General features: G+C 45.1%; 1 protein-coding gene across 1 annotated transcript in view; it reads left to right on the plus strand.

Annotated features, from left to right (window-relative positions):
- LOC137423630 (uncharacterized) overlaps positions 1–20,154 on the plus strand; it is a 293,418-nt gene that overhangs the window by 1,126 nt on the left and 272,138 nt on the right. The window contains exons 2-3 of the mRNA XM_078773966.1: positions 9,669–9,801; positions 10,435–10,505. Of these exons, the coding sequence (XP_078630092.1) occupies positions 9,669–9,801; positions 10,435–10,505 (204 nt within the window). The remainder of the gene's footprint in view (positions 1–9,668; positions 9,802–10,434; positions 10,506–20,154) is intronic.

Below are 20,154 nucleotides of genomic sequence, written 5' to 3' on the forward strand. Positions count from 1 at the left end.
GTGTGATGTTATGGCTTGTTGAGTATTCCGTGGTCTCGCTAATGGCGAAAGTACACGTATTCCGTGGTCTCACTAATGGCGGAGGTACACAAACGACAAGTTCTCGGGATCAGAAACCGAAGTAATATCTGTAGAAAAGAGAAAGAGAAGCAACTTTGTGGAGTAATTCGAGCGGGTCCAGTTTTGAGGTCAGATGGGGAGAGTTGATAAGTATCTGCAAAACATACTCGCGTTTGAGAGAGTTGATAAGTATCTGTAATACATACGATTGGGAGAGTTCATAAGTATCTGCAAAACATACTCGCGTTTGGGAGAGTTGATAAGTATCTGTAATACATACTCACGTTTTGGAGAGTTGATAAGTATCTGTAATACATACTCACGTTTGGGAGAGTTGATAAGTATCTGTAATACATACTCACGTTTTGGAGAGTTGATAAGTATCTGTAATACATACTCACGTTTGGGAGAGTTGATAAGTATCTGTAATACATACTCACGTTTTGGAGAGTTGATAAGTATCTGCAATACATACTCACGTTTGGGAGAGTTGATAAGTATCTGCAAAACATACTCACGATTGGGAGAGTTGATAAGTATCTGTAATACATACTCACGTTTTGGAGAGTTGATAAGTATCTGTAATACATACTCACATTTGGGAGAGTTGATAAGTATCTGTAATACATACTCACGATTGGGAGAGTTGATAAGTATCTGCAATACATACTCACGATTGAGAGAGTTGATAAGTATCTGTAATACATACTCACGTTTGGGAGAGTTGATAAGTATCTGTAATACATACTCACGTTTGGGACAGTTGTTAAGTATCTGTAATACATACACACGATTGAGAGAGTTGATAAGTATCTGTAATACATACTCACCTTTGGGAGAGTTGATAAGTATCTGTAATACATACTCACGATTGGGAGAGTTGATAAATATCTGTAATACATACTCACGTTTGGGAGAGTTGATAAGTATCTGTAATACATACTCACGTTTGGGAGAGTTGTTAAGTATCTGTAATACATACACACGATTGGGAGAGTTGATAAGTATCTGTAATACATACTCACGATTGTGAGAGTTGATATGTATCTGTAATACAAACTCACGTTTGGGAGAGTCGATAAGTATCTGTAATACATACTCACGATTGGGAGAGTTGATAAGTATCTGTAATACACACTCACGATTGGGAGAGTTGATAAGTATCTGTAATACATACTCACGATTGGGAGAGTTGATAAGTATCTGTAATACATACTCACGTTTGGGAGAGTTGATAAGTATCTGTAAGACATACTCACGTTTGGGAGAGTTGATAAGTATCTGCAATACATACTCACGTTTGGGAGAGTTGATAAGTATCTGCAATACATACTCACGATTGAGAGAGTTGATAAGTATCTGTAATACATACTCACGTTTGGGAGAGTTGATAAGTATCTGTAATACATATTCACGTTTGGGAGAGTTGTTAAGTATCTGTAATACATACACACGATTGGGAGAGTTGATAAGTATCTGTAATACATACTCACGATGGGGAGAGTTGATAAGTATCTGTAATACAAACTCACGTTTGGGAGAGTCGATAAGTATCTGTAATACATACTCACGATTGGGAGAGTTGATAAGTATCTGTAATACACACTCACGATTGGGAGAGTTGATAAGTATCTGTAATACATACTCACGATTGGGAGAGTTGATAAGTATCTGTAATACATACTCACGTTTGGGAGAGTTGATAAGTATCTGTAAGACATACTCACGTTTGGGAGAGATGATAAGTATCTGTAATACATACTTACGTTTGGGAGAGTTGATAAGTATCTGTAATACATACTCACGTTTGGGAGAGTTGATAAGTATCTGAAATACATACTTGCGTTTGGGAGAGTTGATAAGTATCTGTAATACATACTCACGATTGGGAGAGTTGATAAGTATCTGTAATACATACTCACGTTTGGGAGAGTTGATAAGTATCTGCAATACATACTCACGTTTGGGAGACTTGATAAGTATCTGTAATACATACTCACATTTGGGAGAGTTGATAAGTATCTGTAATACATACTCATGTTTGGGAGAGTTGATAAGTATCTGTAATGCATACTCATGTTTGGGAGAGATGATAAGTATCTGCAATACATACTTGCATTTGGGAGAGTTGATAAGTATCTGTAATATATCCTCACGATTGGGAGAGTTGATAAGCATCTGTAATACATACTCACGATTGGGAGAGTTGATAAGTATCTGTTATACATACTCACGTTTGGGAGAGTTGATAAGTATCTGTAATATATCCTCACGATTGGGAGAGTTGATAAGCATCTGTAATACATACTCACGATTTGGAGAGTTGATAAGTATCTGTACTACATACTCGCGTTTGGGAGAGTTGATAAGTATCTGTAATATATCCTCACGATTGGGAGAGTTGATAAGCATCTGTAATACATACTCACGTTTGGGAGAGTTGATAAGCATCTGTAATACATACTCACGTTTGGGAGAGTTGTTAAGTATCTGTAATACATACTCACGTTTGGGAGAGTTGATAAGTATCTGTAATATATCCTCACGATTGGGAGAGTTGATAAGTATCTGTAATATATCCTCACGATTGGGAGAGTTGATAAGCATCTGTAATACATACTCACGTTTGGGAGAGTTGTTAAGTATCTGTAATACATACTCACGTTTGGGAGAGTTGATAAGTATCTGTAATACAAACTCATGTTTGGGAGAGTTGATAAGTATCTGTAATACATACTCACGTTTGGGAGAGTTGATAAGTATCTGTTGTTACGTGCTCCTCCCCAGACCCCGGTCACGGTGTACCTCCGAGCCCCGAGAGGAGTCACGGCAGAAAGATGTGTTATTTTGTATGCCAAGGATCAATGGTGAAACCACACCAATTGTTACCAACAAACAAGTATTGTATGAAGATCACACAAGAATAACAGTACAACAACAATAGTAATCAATTGTACAACCAATATATTTTCCTATGATGGTTCCATCAGGTTCGTACAATATAACTTACTGTGCTCCAAGTGAGCGGAAAGAAGAACATTCCCCAATGTCTCTGTTCCGGCATCAAGCCAAAGTCGATCCGCTCCAGTGATCTTCAGAACGATGTCCAATCGAGACCAGAATCCCGTTCAGATGACAGTCACAGTCCCGCTGCCAAAGCTGCGCAAAGGTGCCCTCAAGGCGACTGGGAAATCACACCCTCGGGTATGGACGTTCCACGGCTGCAAATCAGCAAACCGCAGATTTCCCACTCAAAAGCCACGTTACACACGCACACCAGATTAATGTCTGAATGTGGTGAAAATGGTTGAAGCGAAGTGAAAAACCTTGAGCGATGCGCAAATCCTGCGCAAGGTAAAAATGGCCGACGGCCCGTTCTCATGGCGTAACGGCACTCCGATGATTCTCGTCGGAATCAACCGCAAAACCTGTCACGCAGGTTTATCTGTCACAGCGATTACAACTCTGTCACAGGAATCCCTTTCCCGGGAAACCCAAAGTTCATACGTGACTCTCGTTCGCCAACGTTCGCTCAGGACCTTGAAGCAGCTTGGCTTCTTGTCCGTCTCACTCGCTCCGCCTTCTCTTCCTCCTCTGCCTCTTCGTCGTCGTCCGGTTCCGGTTTCATTTAAAACATTAACTTTTTTACCTTTTGAAAATAGTAATCTCTATCTCCCTTAAACGACAACAATAATAGTACATGGAATCAAAAATGTTTTCATTGGATGAAAACCACAACAACGGAAGTGACGAATCCGTAACACTTCCCCCCCTCAAGAAAGAAAGTTAGAACATAGTGAAAACTTTCTTTGCAGGCAAAAACTCTTTTAACAAACAAAAGTAAAACTCACACCCAAATTATCAATTCACGTGAGCAACAATAAATAATATTCCCCAAAAGAAAGCAACAAAACTTCCAAACAACCGACAGAAATTTCCAAAGTTAGTTCACTCTGGACAAAGCATCAGCAACGACATTGTCCCTGCCCTTTACATGCTCAATTTCCAAGTTGAACTCCTGCAAAGCCAAACTCCATCTCATCAACCTCTGATTTATATTTTTCATTTTTTTTTTGAATGAAGGTTTAGGAGTTGTGATCAAAAATCCAAAGCCAAGCAAATCTATAGCACTTTTTTAAGGAGACCGAGCTGGGAGCCAGGTTTCATTGTGGTTGGGTGGTGAGGCCTGGAAGTATTCACTGCATGGACGCATTTAGGAACGTGGAGTTCACGGGTTAATCCGTGTAGGAATCTTGGCTCGGCTGCTCCTGAGCACTCGGTGCTTCCAACTCTACTCTTGATCATAAAAATCATAATCACAGTTGTAGAGTCGGGTGCTGTAGTCACGGGAGTAGCGGTCCCCATTTCGGCTACCACCATAATAGTCATTCCGTCGAGAGTTGCCAAAACTGCGCTGCTGCTGCTGGGAGCCTCCGTTGTAATCACGACTGTGGCCGCCACCAAAACTACTACTCCCACCCCAGGAGCCAGAGCCACCCCTGAAACTACCTCCACGTTTTCCTCCTCTGTAGCCCCCTCGACGCCCATAGCCTGCCTTCTCTACTGTTGTGGTCCGACCATCCAAATCCTTGCCATTCAAATCCTGTTCTGCATCTTTGGCGTACCTTGTGTTTTCAAACGTGACAAAGCCAAACCCTCTCGACTTTTGCGTCTCCCTGTCTTTTATCAGCAGCACTTCCAAGAGTGGTCCATATTTGCCAAAGATAGAGTCCAGAACATCTTCACTTCTGTCAAAGTTCAGTCCACCTACAAAGAGCTTGCCAACATTGCCTCCATCCATGACTTGTGTGTGCTGACACTTAGTTTCAGGGTACTCGACAAGAAGTGACTGTGCAAAGCGTGACGTCAGTACCTTCTCCTTCTCTTCAGAGCGCTTCCTTCCCATAGCATGAGTCGCGGCACCGGATGGAAAGATACCCGGAATCTCCTGCTCTAACTGTGCGGTGTTATTTTCCATACTAGGCTTTTCAACAAACATCGGATTACTAGAAACTCGACCACTAGCCAAATCATTCCCGATAACAAAAGAGATTCCCTCAACATGAAGAGTAGCTTGTACACCTACATTGACCGGTCCTGACACCAAATCAGACTCCAAATGGATGACATGAAGAGGAGCTATAACATAGCCACCAACCCCCTGTAAAAGAACACTAACACCAGTTTCCGTCTTCTCTGACAATGGCAAAATGCCCTCAAGCATCAAAGATTGATGTGCTCCTGTGTACCTCAATACCCGAACAGGTCTCTGGTTCGTTAAGTCTCCATCCAGTGACACAAACCCCTCTGAAATAAAAGGTTTGTAACCCCCTTGAACAAGGTCGTTCTGTGATGCCGTAACTTTGGCATGGGAACCTTCACAAGGCACTGTCCTCCAAGGACGATTTCTCACATTGGCCAATGCATTCGGAGTTGCACTAGCCTGACTCCGCTCCTGATTTTTCCTTTTCAGGGCATAACATTGGGACATCAAATGCCCAGGTTTCTTGCAAAAAGCGCAAGTGGGCCCGGAGGAAAAACTCGTGGTCTGCCTCGGGCCCCCCGGAAGATAAATCTGTCTTGGAACTGTAGTCGTCTGACCCCTAAAGGTCGCGGTATCAGATTTGTCCCCATCGTCATCTGTAGGCCACCTCCATGAATATTTGTTCTCCGCACCTGATTTACCATAACTCCCCTGGCTAACTCTAGGTGGGAAGTTAGGTTTGTGGAACCCCATCCTGTGTCAAGGCATAGTCATCTGCCATGGTTGCTGCCTCAGACAACTCTGGTACTTTCTTTTCATCCAGATGTACTTTAATGTCCGCGTGGACACACTGTTTGAATTCCTCCACCAAGATCAATTGTCGCAACAGGTTGAAGTCTTTCCCAATCCCCATTCGAGTCACACCACCGATCAAACATGGTTTCCTTCATTCTGGCAAACTCCACATGGGTCTCACTCTCCCTCTTCCTGGCATTCCTGAATTTTTGCCGGTAAGCTTCAGGGACCAATTCATAGGCTTTGAGAATGGTTTTCTTCACTATCTCATCATCTGCACATTGGTCAATCGGCAATGCCGAATAGATATCTTGAGCTTTACCCACCAGAACACTTTGCACTAACATAGTCCAGGACCCCACAGGCCATTTTAGCATTTGAGCCACTTTCTCAAAGTGTAAAAAAAACTTGGCTACCTCCTTTTCATTGAAGGGTGGAACCAGCCTCACATGCCTACCAACATCCCAAGTGTTCTGACTAGTTGTCGAACTAGCTGGCATGGATACTACTTCTCTCTGTTCTCCCATTAATTCCAGCTCCTTGAGTTTAAGTTCCTTCTGATACTCCATGTCACGTTCCTTTAACTCCCTTTCGGCTCTCCTTTCCTCTGCTCTTCTTTCTTCTTCAGCTCTCCTTTCCTCTGCTCTTATCTCCTCGAGTTCTCGTTCCTGTTCTGCTCTTCTTTCCACGAGTTCCTTTTCAGCTTTCCTTTCCTCTGATTTTAACCTTTCCTGGCTCTGCAGTTGCATCTCCATTTTCCGGAGCTCCACATTATCTTTTTCCTCGGGTAACCAATCCAAGGCTACCTCTTTCCATGTTCCTTGTCCCACCAGAGATTCTACCACCAATGTCTGTATCTCTGCTTTCTTCATATTAACTCGGACCTCCAAGTTAAAATATTTGGCCAATATCAAGAGTTCCGATCTTTTTAACGCTTGGAACTGTGTCTCATTAGGGGACGCCGCAAACTTTTCTGCGTCAAACACCATGGTGACTATCAGTTAACACCTGTTAACCTTCACACAAAAAATTTCAAATTTTTTGGGAACAATTTGGGAATGTTAGAAAAATTCCAAATTTGGGAACTTGGGGAATGTTAGAGAATTCTATCCCGGATGAATGTTAGGGAATTTAATCCCAGACGGGCCCCCAATTTCTGTTACGTGCTCCTCCCCAGACCCCGGTCACGGTGTACCTCTGAGCCCCGAGAGGAGTCATGGCAGAAAGATGTGTTATTCTGTATGCCAACGATCAATGGTGAAACCACACCAATTGTTACCAACAAACAAGTATTGTATTAAGATCACACAAGAATAACAGTACAACAACAATCGTAATCAATTGTACAACCAACATATTTTCCTATGATGGTACCATCAGGTTCGTACAATATAACTCACTGTGCTCCAAGTGAGCGAAAAGAAGAACATTCCCCAATGTCTCTATTCCGGCATCAAGCCAAAGTCGATCCGCTCGAGTGATCGTCAGAACGATGTCCAATCGAGACCAGAATCCCGTTCGGATGACAGTCACAGTCCCGCTGCCAAAGCTGCGCAAAGGTGCCCTCAAGGCGACTGGGAAATCACACCCTCGGGTATGGACGTTCCACGGCTCCAAATCGGCGAACCGCAGATTTCCCACTCAAAAGCCACGTTACACACTGTTATGGATTCGTCACTTCCGTTGTGGTTTTCATCCGCTGTAAACATTCTTGATTCCATGTACTATTATTGTTGTCGTTTAAGGGAGATAGAGATTACTATATTCAAAATGTAAAAAGTTAATGTTTTAACTGAAACCGGACGACGACGAAGAGGAAGAGGAGAAGGCAGAGTGAGTGAGTCGGACAAGAAGCCAAGCTGCTCGATGTCTGGAGCGAACGAGGGCCACGAGTGAACTTTGGGTTTCCCGGGAAATGGATTCCTGCGACAGAGTTGTCATCGCTGTGACAGATAAACCTGCGTGACAGGTTTTGCGGTTGATTCCGGAGAGAATCATCAGAGTGCCGTTACACCACGAGAACGGGCCGTCGGCCATTTTTACCTCGCGCAGAATTTGCGCATCGCTCAAGGTTTTTCACTTCGCTTCCAACCATTTTCACCGCATTCAGACGTTAATCTGGTGTGCGTGTGTAACGTGGCTTTTGAGTGGGAAATCTGTGGTTCGCCTATTTGGAACCATGGAACGTCCATACCCGAGGGTGTGATTTCCCAGTCGCCTTGAGGGCACCTTTGCGCAGCTTTGGCAGCGTGACTGTGACTGTCATCCGAACGGGATTCTGGTCTCGATTGGACATCGTTCTGACGATCACTTGAGCGGATCGACTTTGGCTTGATGCCGGAATAGAGACATTGGGGAATGTTCTTCTTTTCGCTCACTTGGAGAACAGTGAGTTATATTGTACGAACCTGATGGTGCCATCATAGGGAAAATATATTGGTTGTACAATTGATTACTATTGTTGTTGTACTGTTATTATTGTGTGATCTTAATACAATACTTGTTTGTTGGTAACAATTGGTGTGGTTTCACCATTGATCTTTGACATACAGAATAACACATCTTTCTGCCGTGACTCCTCTCGGGGCTCGGAGGTACACCGTGACCGGGGTTTGTGGAGGAGCACATAACACACACGCACACCAGATTAATGTCTGAATGTGGTGAAAAAGCTTGAAGCGAAGTGAAAAAGAGCGATGCGCAAATCCTGCGCGAGGTAAAAATTGCCGACGGCCCGTTCTCGTGGCGTAACGGCACTCCGATGATTCTCGTCGGAATCAACCGCAAAACCTGTCACGCAGGTTTATCTGTCACAGCAATAACAACTCTGTCGCAGGAATCCCTTTCCCGGGAAACCCAAACTTCACACGTGACTCTCGTTCGCCAACATTCGCTCAGGACCTTGAAGCAGCTCGGCTTCTTGTCCGACTCACTCGCTCCGCCTTCCTTTCCTCCTCTTCCTCTTGGTCGTCGTCCGGTTCTGGTTTCATTTAAAACATTAACTTTTTTACCTTTTGAAAATAGTATTCTCTATCTCCCTCAAACGACAACAATAATAGTACATGGAATCAAAAATGTTTACAGTGGATGAAAACCACAACAACGGAAGTGATGAATCCATAACACTGTAATACATACTCACGTTTGGGAGAGTTGATAAGTATCTGTAATACATACTCACGTTTGGGAGAGTTGATAAGTATCTGTAATACATACTCACGTTTGGGAGAGTTGATAAGTATCTGTAATACATACTCATTTTTGGGAGAGTTGATAAGTATCTGTAATGCATACTCACGTTTGGGAGAGATGATAATTATCTGTAATACATACTCACGTTTGGGAGAGTTGATAAGTATCTGTAATACATACTCACGTTTGGGAGAGTTGATAAGTATCTGTAATGCATACTCACGATTGGGAGAGTTGATAAGTATCTGCAATACATACTCACGTTTGGGAGAGTTGATAAGTATCTGTAATACATACTCACGATTGGGAGAGTTGATAAGTATCTGCAATACATACTCACGTTTGGGAGAGTTGATAAGTATCTGTAATACATCCTCACGTTTGGGAGAGTTGATAAGTATCTGTAATACATACTCACGTTTGCGAGAGTTGATAAGTATCTGTAATACATACTCACGTTTCGGAGAGTTGATAAGTATCTGTAATACATACTCGCGTTTGGGAGAGTTGATAAGTATCTGTAATACATACTCACGATTGGGAGAGTTGATAAGTATCTGTAATACATACTCACGTTTGGGAGAGTTGATAAGTATCTGTAATGCATACTCACGTTCTCTCCATTTCTTCCCCCAAGATTGTGGAAGCCGGTTCGGTACCGATCCTGGTCCAGGCTGTAAAAGATGGACGTTATGCAGAGAAACATCACGCAGTGAACACTCTACACCGCCTCGTCCAGGATCCCGAGATCCGTCCCCAGCTTCGAGAGAGTAAGTGGTGAAGAGCAGGAACAGAAACCGAGCAGTCATCCTGAGTTTCCTCCATCAGATTTCCAACACCTCCTCGATCACACCTCCTCGAGTTTCTATCTTTCAGTTTATCGTTTAATTAATTATCGTTTTCCATTGTTCTTTATTAATCTTTGTCCCTTGATTTCAGATTAATTTCCCTGCTAAACCTTTCTGCTCCTGTCTCTTCGTTCTTTCTTTCCCACATTTTTTTATCATGACAGGAATGTCACTGCTAAAATGTGTTTCTTCCTCTTAACAAACCACTATCATAACCAATCAGTGTAAACTTGGTGATTTATTTTCGTTTCATCAACACAAATCCCAAAATCAGCTTTTACACTTTAATTTAGATTTTCAAATCACCAACATTTGGGTTCTTTATTTAAATCTCTTATTCTCCATTTTTTACTGCTTGGTCATGCTCGATAATTCCGACATACTTTGTGTTCCAATAAATAAACAAGTTTAAATCCAGGAATGTAGGCCGTGTGATAGAATGAGTGTGCAGTGATGGTTCAACAGAGATATCAAATTATGATTTTTAATCAATAATTATACAATTTGAAGCTTCATCAATTGATTCCTCTCTTTGCACTTTTACCCTTTTCCCAGTGGGCCTGAAATATGGAGCTTTTAACTATGAAAAGGAGAGGTCGTCCCAAACCACCGAGTGTGGTTTCAAGGTCAGTCTGGGGTTCACTCACGATTGAGGATTCACTCACCTGAGAATGATTCACTCACCTGAGAGTGATTTGAAAAAGGATTTGTTTGTTATTCGACCTGAGTTATTGTAGATTAGCTTCATTTTGTCCTTAACGATGAATCGTGAAATCAAACGGTCAACATTGCTCTGTTGATGCTCAGACATCTTGGACATCGCTCTGAAACGTATCAATGAGATCACCTGCCAGGTAACTGCTTCAGGTATAAAGTTAAGGTAAAAAGGTATTGTAACAATGATGAATGAACAACCAACAAACAACATGCATTTTAAGGCCATTTTCCCTGCTAGAGCGACGGTTAGCCTTGCGGTCCCCATGACAATCTTCTCCATTTTGCCCTATTTTCTGCATCTCTCCTTGTTAACCCCCTTGCCCGCATTTCTTCTTCCACCATCTTTAGCCAAGTCTTTCTCGGTCTTCCCCGTCCTCTACTTCCTTCTACATTCATTTCCATCACTCTTCTCAACCAGTCACTTTCATCCTTCCTCAACACATGACCAAACCATCTCAACCTGTTTCTCTTCACAGCATCAATCACAGGCTCTATTCCCATCATCTTTCGCAATTAATCATTTGTCTTCCTCTCTCTCAACGATACTCCGCACATCCACCGAACCCATTCACATTTCCACCCTTTCCAGCCTTCGTTGCTGCTCTACGTTCATTACCCATGTCTCGCTCCCATAAATCATAACACTTCTCACACATGCAGCATACACCTTTCCCTTCAGCTTCAACGACACTCCCCTCCTCATCAGCACGCCACTCAGTTCCCGAAACAACTTCCATGCACATCTCACTCTTGCAACCGTTGCCGAGTCTGATCCACCTTCTCCATTCAGCATGTCTCCGAGGTAGCAAAATGTTTTCACACCTTCCCAGCTTCAGGCCGTCTCCAAGATCCAACTCAACATTTCCTCCATCTGCAGCTCCCTCTGTGCACACCTTACATTTGAATGTAGCTGCCACACTGGTTAATGACCCTCTCAGACCACTACATTTTTGATGAACCCACTCAGCGCACATTGTACATTGAATGGAGTTCACTCCGACACCCTTCCTGCACACAGCACATGGCCACTTCCCAGTTCTTTCCACCTCACCACATGCTTTACCACTTGCCATCACCTTCGTCTTTCCTATATTCACCTTCAGACCTTTTGTCTCCATACATTCCTTGCACTTGTTCATCTTTTCCTTCAGTCCATCCATACTTTTCGCAATCAACACCAGATCATCTGCATACAACAACTCCCACGGTAAACCCTCCTTTACGTTCTGAGCCAGCAACTCCATCACAGCTACAAATAGTAGTGGACTTAGTACCGACGCCTGATGCACTCCCACCTTCATCTCAAACTCACCACTATTCCCGTCCTTCGTCCTTACAGCTGTGTGTGCTCTTTTGTACATTGCCATCACTACTCTGATCAACCATTCCTCCACTCCTAACTTCCTCAATGCCCATGTTAATACTTCGCGTGGAACCCTAACGAATGCTTTCTCCAGATCAACAAACCCAAGAAACAACTTCTTCCTCTTCTCCATGTACTTCTCCCGCAACTGCCTCACAATAAAGAGCACGTCTGTCGTTCCTCTTCCTGGCATAAATCCAAACTGCATTTCATCGGTCTTCACCTTTTTTTTTTTTTTTTTTTTTTTTTTTTTTTTTTTTTGTATACAATATCGAGGCTCGTGAAAGAGCGAACATTAATCACACCGAAAGACAAACCGACACATAAAACATATAACATCGGGAGCGGTAGACAAGATGGGGAGAGAGGGGGAAGGACACAAACACAACATTTGAGAGCAGGGACCGAGAGACATGGAGCCATCGAGAGATCTGAGAGAGGGTGAGGGCTTTGGGGGGGGGGCATGGGAAGGGGGCGGTGGGAGAGGTATAAAACATATGGACACTGCCAGGACTTCCAGGAAAGAAGTTGGAATTTCAAACAAGGTGGATCTGGGGTGAATTAGCGGGGGTAGAAAAGATCAAGGTTTTGGATGGGGGAAGATAAGAGATGGTGGTGAACAGCTGTTTTAAAGACCTGGAGGGAGGAGTGGGATTGAAGGGAGTGAGGGAGTTTGTTCCAGAGGCGGGAGAAAAGAGGAATGAAAGAGTGAAGGTGAGCAGAGAGCCGAGATTTCGGCAGTTTAACCATCAGAGGGTTGCTGGCAGATCTTGTGCGACCTGTAGGAATATTTGGGGGACAGAGCACAGAGAGACCTGGGGGTGCAAGGCCGGAGAGGAGTCGGTAGAAGACAGAAAGACCACCTACCTGCCTGCGGTGAGTGAGTGAAAGGCCCTCAGAGATAGCTTCATCGCGGGAGATTCCAATAATTCTGAAAGCTTTGGTTTCAACAGCGTGAAGCCGAGCTAGGTGTGAGGCAGGAGCACCGGCCCAAAGGGGAGAACAGTATTCCATTGAGCTGCGGATGAAAGCCTTGTATGTGGTGAGGAGCTCAGGTGTGCCGAGGAAGGACTTCGCACGACGGAGGATGCCCAGTCGGCGACTGGCTTTGGAGGCCAGCTTGGAAATGTGGTTTTCCCAAGAAAGATCATGGCAGATAGTGAGACCCAAAATCTTGAGCGACAGAACTTCTTGGAGAGGATTGTTGAGAAAGTAGATGGGAGGGTTGTCCAGTCGATCTTTTCGGAGAGACATAGTTTCTTATCCTCTTTATCGTTGACCTTTATCGAAGTCGACCTTCTTCCTTATCCTCCTCTCCAACACCCTTTCCAATACCTTCATTCCATGCTCCAATAACTTTGTCGCTCGGTACGAGCCACACTACAGAGGGTCACCTTTCCCCTTGTATAGAGGGACGAGTGTACTCGGTTCTCAATCCACTGAAATGCGGCCTTCTTTCACCACCAGATTACAGATCTCTGTCATTCTCTTCACACCCCAACTTCCTGCTGCCTTCCACATATCTCCCACAACTCCCGTCGGCCCTCCCGCTTTTCTACTCTTCATTGCTTTTATCGCTTTCTCAACTTCCTTCTCAGTTATCTTCTCTGCCGGTCCTAAAACTGGGTTACTCTCTATGTTGCCATCCCATTCATTCTCTGTATTCAACAGCATTTCCATATATCTTTTCCATCTTCCTTTAATTCCATCTGGGTCCACAACGATTTGTCCCACTTCATCCTTCAAGCAACTCACCCCCATCACATCACACCTCTCTTTCGCTATCTGCTTTGCAATCCTGAATACCACTCTCTGACCCTCTTCCGAATCCAAGCTTTCTCCGAACATTTTCCTACATGCCTCCTGCGCCTTTGCTACCTCTTTCTTTGCAGCCTTCTTGGCTGCCTTATAACTTTCATGCTCTGCTGTTTCTGCTCCCGTACCCTTCGCCTTCTGCCACTCCTTGAACTTCTTCCTCTTCTCGTCAATCCTCTTTCCAACTTCATCATCCCACCACCATGTTTCCGAGTGCCTCGGTGGTCCTTTTGTCCATCCACGTTCCTCACCAACGGCTCCCAACATACTATCTTTCATTGACATCCAACCACGTTCAAGCTCAACCACATCATCCTCTACCCGACTCAGCCTCTCTTTTAATGCCTCCCTTACTGTCACCTCTTTCAACCTCCACACCTTCATTCTCGGTTGGTACTTCACCCGCCGAGCTCTCCTCGCATCTTTCACCCTTATGTCGCAGACAACCAAGTGGTGCTGTGAAACAGCCTCCTCCCCCGGGATCACCTTTGTGTCCCGGAGGCACCCCCTATCTCGCCTATGCACCATCAGGTAGTCAACAGTTGTCGTCGACCCACCGGACGTGTATGTAACAAGCTTATTATCCTCTTTCTGGAACTGAGTATTACAAATCAACAAATCAGCTCCATCAGCAAACTCCAAAATCCTTTCACCTTCTCCATTTCTCACCGCATATCCGTAACCCCCATGAACTCCCTCAAAACCGTCCATACTCCTTCCCACATGTCCATTTAGTTCTCCTACCACAACAACTTCCTCATCTTTCACGTTTTCCATCAGCTTGAAGATTGGAGGTCACGTCTCTTCAAAGCTGTCCATGCGCGCACGTTTTCGAAGTTAAGTAATTTTTCACAATTGTGTTTTTGTCGAAACTGTATCTTTCTTTCGGTGTGTGTAACTATTGGTGTGTCTTTAATAGGATTCTCGGTGTTGGTTTTTCATACCTGTGTACAGAATCGTAGGTTAGTTCGTGTCGCGTATTCTGAGGCCTAGTGTAGTACGAGTAGGCTACCGTGTCCGACCTTGGCTTGAGGCTTTGTTTTTGTCTCAGCGGTTCTTCGATTGCGCTGCAATTACTTTCGGTCTCTGTTTTTCACGGTCTTTTCACCCCATACTTCCTTGTTTTAAAATCTCAACTCAAAAAAACAACAAAAAAAAAAACATTTCCTTCTCTGTTCTTATCCGTTTGTTCGTTCTTATTTGTTCGTTCTTATTTGTTCGTTCGTTCTTCGACCACGAAGTCCACGTTCGACCACGTTGTTCGTGTTCACGTTGTTGAAAAATGTTTAAACTGTCCCCTGAAGAACTGTATTCTGTCGTATACTATAACACCTTTTTCTTCTTCTTCTATGAAAGGATGCTTTTGACTTGCTCACCAAATCTATTCATTCCAAAAAAATTTCCCATCTCTTACAGTGCCTCTTTCATACATTCCCTAAACTCTCCAGCACTCCACCCATCCTTCAGTATCCTCAAACGTATTTTTGACTCGAAGGTCTCAAGAAACTCATTTTGCAATAAATGTTCGTTTCCCATTAATGGTACATTTTTCAAAATCCAATCTCACCCCTTCCCTCCAAAACTTCCCCATCACCCCTTCCCTCCAAAACTTCCCCATCACCCCTCCCCTTCAAAACTTCCCCATCACCCCTCCCCTCCAAATCTACCCCCTTGCCCCTCCCCTCCAAATCTTCCCCATCACCCATCTCTTTCAAATATTCCCCCTTGCCCCTCCCCTCCAAATCTTCCCATCACCCATCCCTTTCAAATCTTCTCCCTTGCCCCTCCCCTCCAAATCTTCCCCATCACTCCTCCCCTCCAAAACTTCCCCATCACCCCTCCCCTCTAAATCTACCCCCTTGCCCCTCCCCTCCAAATCATCCCCATCACCCATCTCTTTCAAATCTTCCGCCTTGCCCCTCCCCTCCAAATCTTCCCCATCACCCATCCCTTTCAAATCTCCCCCCTTGCCCCTTCCCTCCTAAACTCCCCCCACACCCCTCCCCTCCGAGACTCTCCCTCACTCCTCCCCTCCTAGACTCCCCTCTCACTCCTCCTCCTCCTCAAAGCGTCCTCCCGCTTCTTCTCCCTTCCAACTTTCACCTTCATCTCCTCAACCTTCTGCCTCACTCTTCCCCCTCCTCAAATAACACCTCACTGCCCCTCACCCAATCACCATCAAACCTTTTGTCCGCCCCATTCTTCCCTATCTCCAAGCTATTCTGAAATCGCTGACACACCTTCAACAGCTCTCCCTACCTCTTCCTCCTCTTCCACATCTTACCCTACCGCTCCCCCCCCCCCCCCCACCCTGTTCTGTATCCGATGCTCCCCCTTCCTCTTCTTTAACAGTATGGACCTCAAACATCCGGCGCCTTCGCTCAAACCTGACTGATCTCTCCATACACGTTGCTTCTGACAAACCAGACGTGATCTGCTTAACAGAAACTTTTCTCCTTCATGATGTCTCTGATTCCTTGGAAGCTCTCCCAGGTTACTCCCTCCTCCGGTATGATAGACCTGAGCCTCGTCCTGGAGGTGGGGTTGCTATCTTTATAAAAAACTCTCTTCCCCACTCGCCCTGCACTGCCCTCCCTCCACCTCACCCCCGGGAATACCTTTGGCTACGGCTTCCCCTTCGCTCCCACCTTTTGTTCATATGTGTCTTGTACCGTCCACCAAACAGTGATGACTCCATCTACATCTCGCTGTCTGATAATATGGACCAACTTCTATCGACCCATCCCAACTCTCTCTTCCTCATATGTGGTGATTTCAATTGTCACCATGCCAGTTGGCTGGGTGTGGGTACCTCTCTCACCAGCCATGGCTCTTCAGCAAAGGACTTCTGTGACTCACTGGGACTGACACAATCTGTCAATTTCCCGACCCAGATCTCAGTCAACGGAGCATCTTCTCTTCTGGACTTGGTTATGACTAACTTCCCTGAAAATGTCTGCTGCGCTTCTTCTGCTCCAATCGGCTCATCTGATCATGTGCTTGTTAAAGTGGACATCTCTCTGACCATTCTCAGAGAGCCTCCTCAGCGTCGACGAGTCTGGCATTTCACTCAGGCCAACTGGCACGGTCTTCAAGCAGCCATCAATCATCTGGACTGGTCTCCCATCTCTACCGCCTCTGACATCAACTCATCCTGGGAATTCTTCCAAAGTAAATTGCTCTCTCTCATGCACAGATTTATCCCATCTCGTCTTCAGTTGTCATACCCTTCCTCCCGTCCATGGTACACAGAATCTTGTGGTGAGGCAATTGCCCAGAAACAACTTGCTTTCGTCTCCTGGAAAGCAAATCCAACGGAAGGAATCTCATTTCCTTTCACAAAGCCCGAAACAAGTGTGTGTCCACCCTCAGGAGAGCCAGGAAACAATATCTCTCCGTTCTCAGGACCGAACTCTCTTATCTGTCTCCCTCTTCCAAATCCTGGTGGCATCTGGTCAAATCTGTTTCTGGTGTTTGTTCCCCCTCCATCCCCTCCCTCACCTCAAACGGCCAGACGGCTGACTCCGCACGTGAAAAAGCTGAATGCCTCAACTCTGTGTTTGCCTCTAAATCTTGTGTCCCAAACCCATCCCTCTCTGTACCCACCGTACCCAGTCGTACCCAGCTGCTCCTGGACTCTGTGTCCTTTCCTCCTGACAAGGTGGAAATGTTTCTGTCAACCCTCGACTCTGATTCTGCAACTGGACCTGATGGCACCAGCCCACGGGTCCTAAAATCCTGTTCTTCCGCTCTTTCACTCCCTCTCTCTGTTCCCTTCACCCTCTCTTTTGCTCAAGGTCATCTGCCATCTGCTTGGAAATCTGCCAACATCACCGCTTTGCACAAAAAGGTGCAAAAACAGATCCCAGCAACTACAGACCAATCAGCCTTCTCCCAATTGTCAGCAAAGTCATGGAATCCATCATTGCTTCAGATATGAAATCTTTCCTCTTCTCCAATGGCTTGATCTCTGATCATCAATTTCGTTTCAGACCTGGTCACTCTACTCTGGACATGCTGCTTCTGCTTTCTCAACAATGGATGGAGGTCCTCAATGCCAAACAGGAAATGAGAGCTGTCTCCCTTGACATATCACGTGCCTTCGATACGGTCTGACACCCCGCTCTGCTCACCAAACTCTCCTCTTTTGGTATCCATGGAAATCTCCACGCATGGCTGGCGGACTTCCTCTCTAGGCATAGTCAACGTGTGGCCCTGAATGGGTTTCTCTCATCTCCTTTTCCTGTTCAGGCTGGAGTTCCCCAAGGCAGTGTTCTGGGCCCTGTGCTTTTCCTGGTCTTCATCAGTGATCTCTCTGACTCTCTTGAAAATCCTCTCTATCTCTTTGCTGATGACTCTACTCTCTGTCGCTCCATTCTTCATCCCTCAGATTGGCAGTCTGCAGCCTCCTCACTCTCTGCAGACCTGGACAAAATCACAGACTGGGCAAACAAGTGGAACATGTCTTTCAATCCTGACAAATCTCACACTCTTACGATGTCTCTCCGAAAAGACCGACTGGACAACCCTCCCATCCACTTTCTGAATAATCCTCTCCAAGAAGTTCTGTCACTCAAGCTTTTGGGTCTCACTATCTGCCATGATCTTTCCTGAGAAAACCACATTTCAAATCTGGCCTCCAAAGCCAGTCGCCGACTGGGCATCCTCCGTCGTGCGAAGTCCTTCCTTGGCACACCTGAGCTCCTCACCACATACAAGGCTTTCATCCGCAGCTCAATGGAATACTGCTCTCCCCTCTGGGCTGGTGCGCCTGCCTCACACTTAGCTCGTGTTCACGCTGTTGAAACCAAAGCATTCAGAATCATTGGAATCTCCCGCGATGAAGCTAACTCCAAGGGCCTTTTACTCACTCACCGCAGGCAGGTTGGTGGTCTTTCCGTCTTCTACCGACTCCTCTCTGGCCTTGCCCCCCCCAGCTCTCTCTGGGCTCTGTCCCGCAAATATTCCTACAGGTCGCACAAGATCTGCCACCAACCCTCTTATGGTTAAACTGCCAAAATCAAAACTCTCTGCTCACCTTCACTCCTTCATTCCTCTTTTCTCCCGCCTCTGGAACAAACTCCCTCACTCTCTTCAATCCCACTCCACCCTCCAGGTCTTTAAAACAGCTGTTCACCACTATCTCTTATCTTCCCCCATCCAAAACCTTGATCTTTTCTACCCCCGCTAATTTCACCCCAATTCCACTTTTTTGAAATACCAACTTCTGTTCTGGAAGTCCTTGGTGTCCTTGTGTTTTATACTTCTCCCATCCCCCCCCCCCCCCCCCTTCCCATGCCTCCTCCCCCCAAGCCCTCTCCCTCCCACACATCTCCCTGCTCTCAAATGTTGTGTTTGTGTGCTTCCCCTTCTCTCCCCATCTTGTCTTCCGCTCCCTCTTTTTATATATTTTGTTTGTCTAGTTGATTTGTTTGTGAAGTAAATGCTAGCTCCTTCACGAGCCTCGATTCAGTATACAAAAAAAAAAAAGAAAAAAAAAAAGCTTCTCTATCGCACACCAGAACTTGTCCTTCTCTTCATCGCTCCGACCAACCTGCGAGCATATCCCGAGATGAAGTTCACCAAGAGCTTTCCAATCATCATTTTCGCCATCATCAACCTATCACTCACTCTAGTCACACTCACCACACTGTCTACAAACTCCTCAGAAAACAGGACACCAACACCATTCACGCCCTCCGGGCACCCTTGCCACACAAACTTGTATTTCTGTCCCTGCCTACCCTTCACCATTCTCACACCACTCCCCTTCCATCTCGTCTCCTGCACACAACATATGTCCACTCTACTTCTGATCAATACTTCCACCACTTCTCCTGATCTCCCTGTCATTGTCCCTTCATTCCATGTCCCAAACCTCAGAAACCGATCTCCACTTCGGGCTTTACCCTGCCCATATGTGGTTGTAATTGTCATGGTTCTCTTTTTGAGGCAATGTTTTTATGGCCGGATGCCCTTCCTGACACCAACCCTCTTCGTCGCCTCTTGCGACATGCAGGGATACGGTGTACCTATTCTAACCAGGGTACACACCGGGATGATGTAACAATGATGAATGAACATAATTATATAATCTTCTGATGGATAAAGACCCCAATATGAAATGTAGTTCAACATTGAAGATCCAGGAAAACTGTTTCAACAATCTTTGCACCACACCTGTTATACCTGTTGAAGTCAATGTAGTCTGAAATATTATAATGATTCTCTCTTTAAATCGTGTTTCTAATGTAGAAATATAATGCACACTTTAAGTACCCAGATGGTTGTAAAGCTATTTTAATGAGGAATACTACAACATGTAACAGAAGCGTGATGAGTCGCAGCAGCAAGGCCGTGTAGAGACTGTGAGGGAAGGG

The sequence above is a fragment of the Myxine glutinosa genome, chromosome 3 (genome assembly GCF_964187855.1).
Source record: "Myxine glutinosa chromosome 3, kmMyxGlut1.1, whole genome shotgun sequence".
Classification (NCBI taxonomy): Eukaryota; Metazoa; Chordata; class Myxini; order Myxiniformes; family Myxinidae; genus Myxine; species Myxine glutinosa.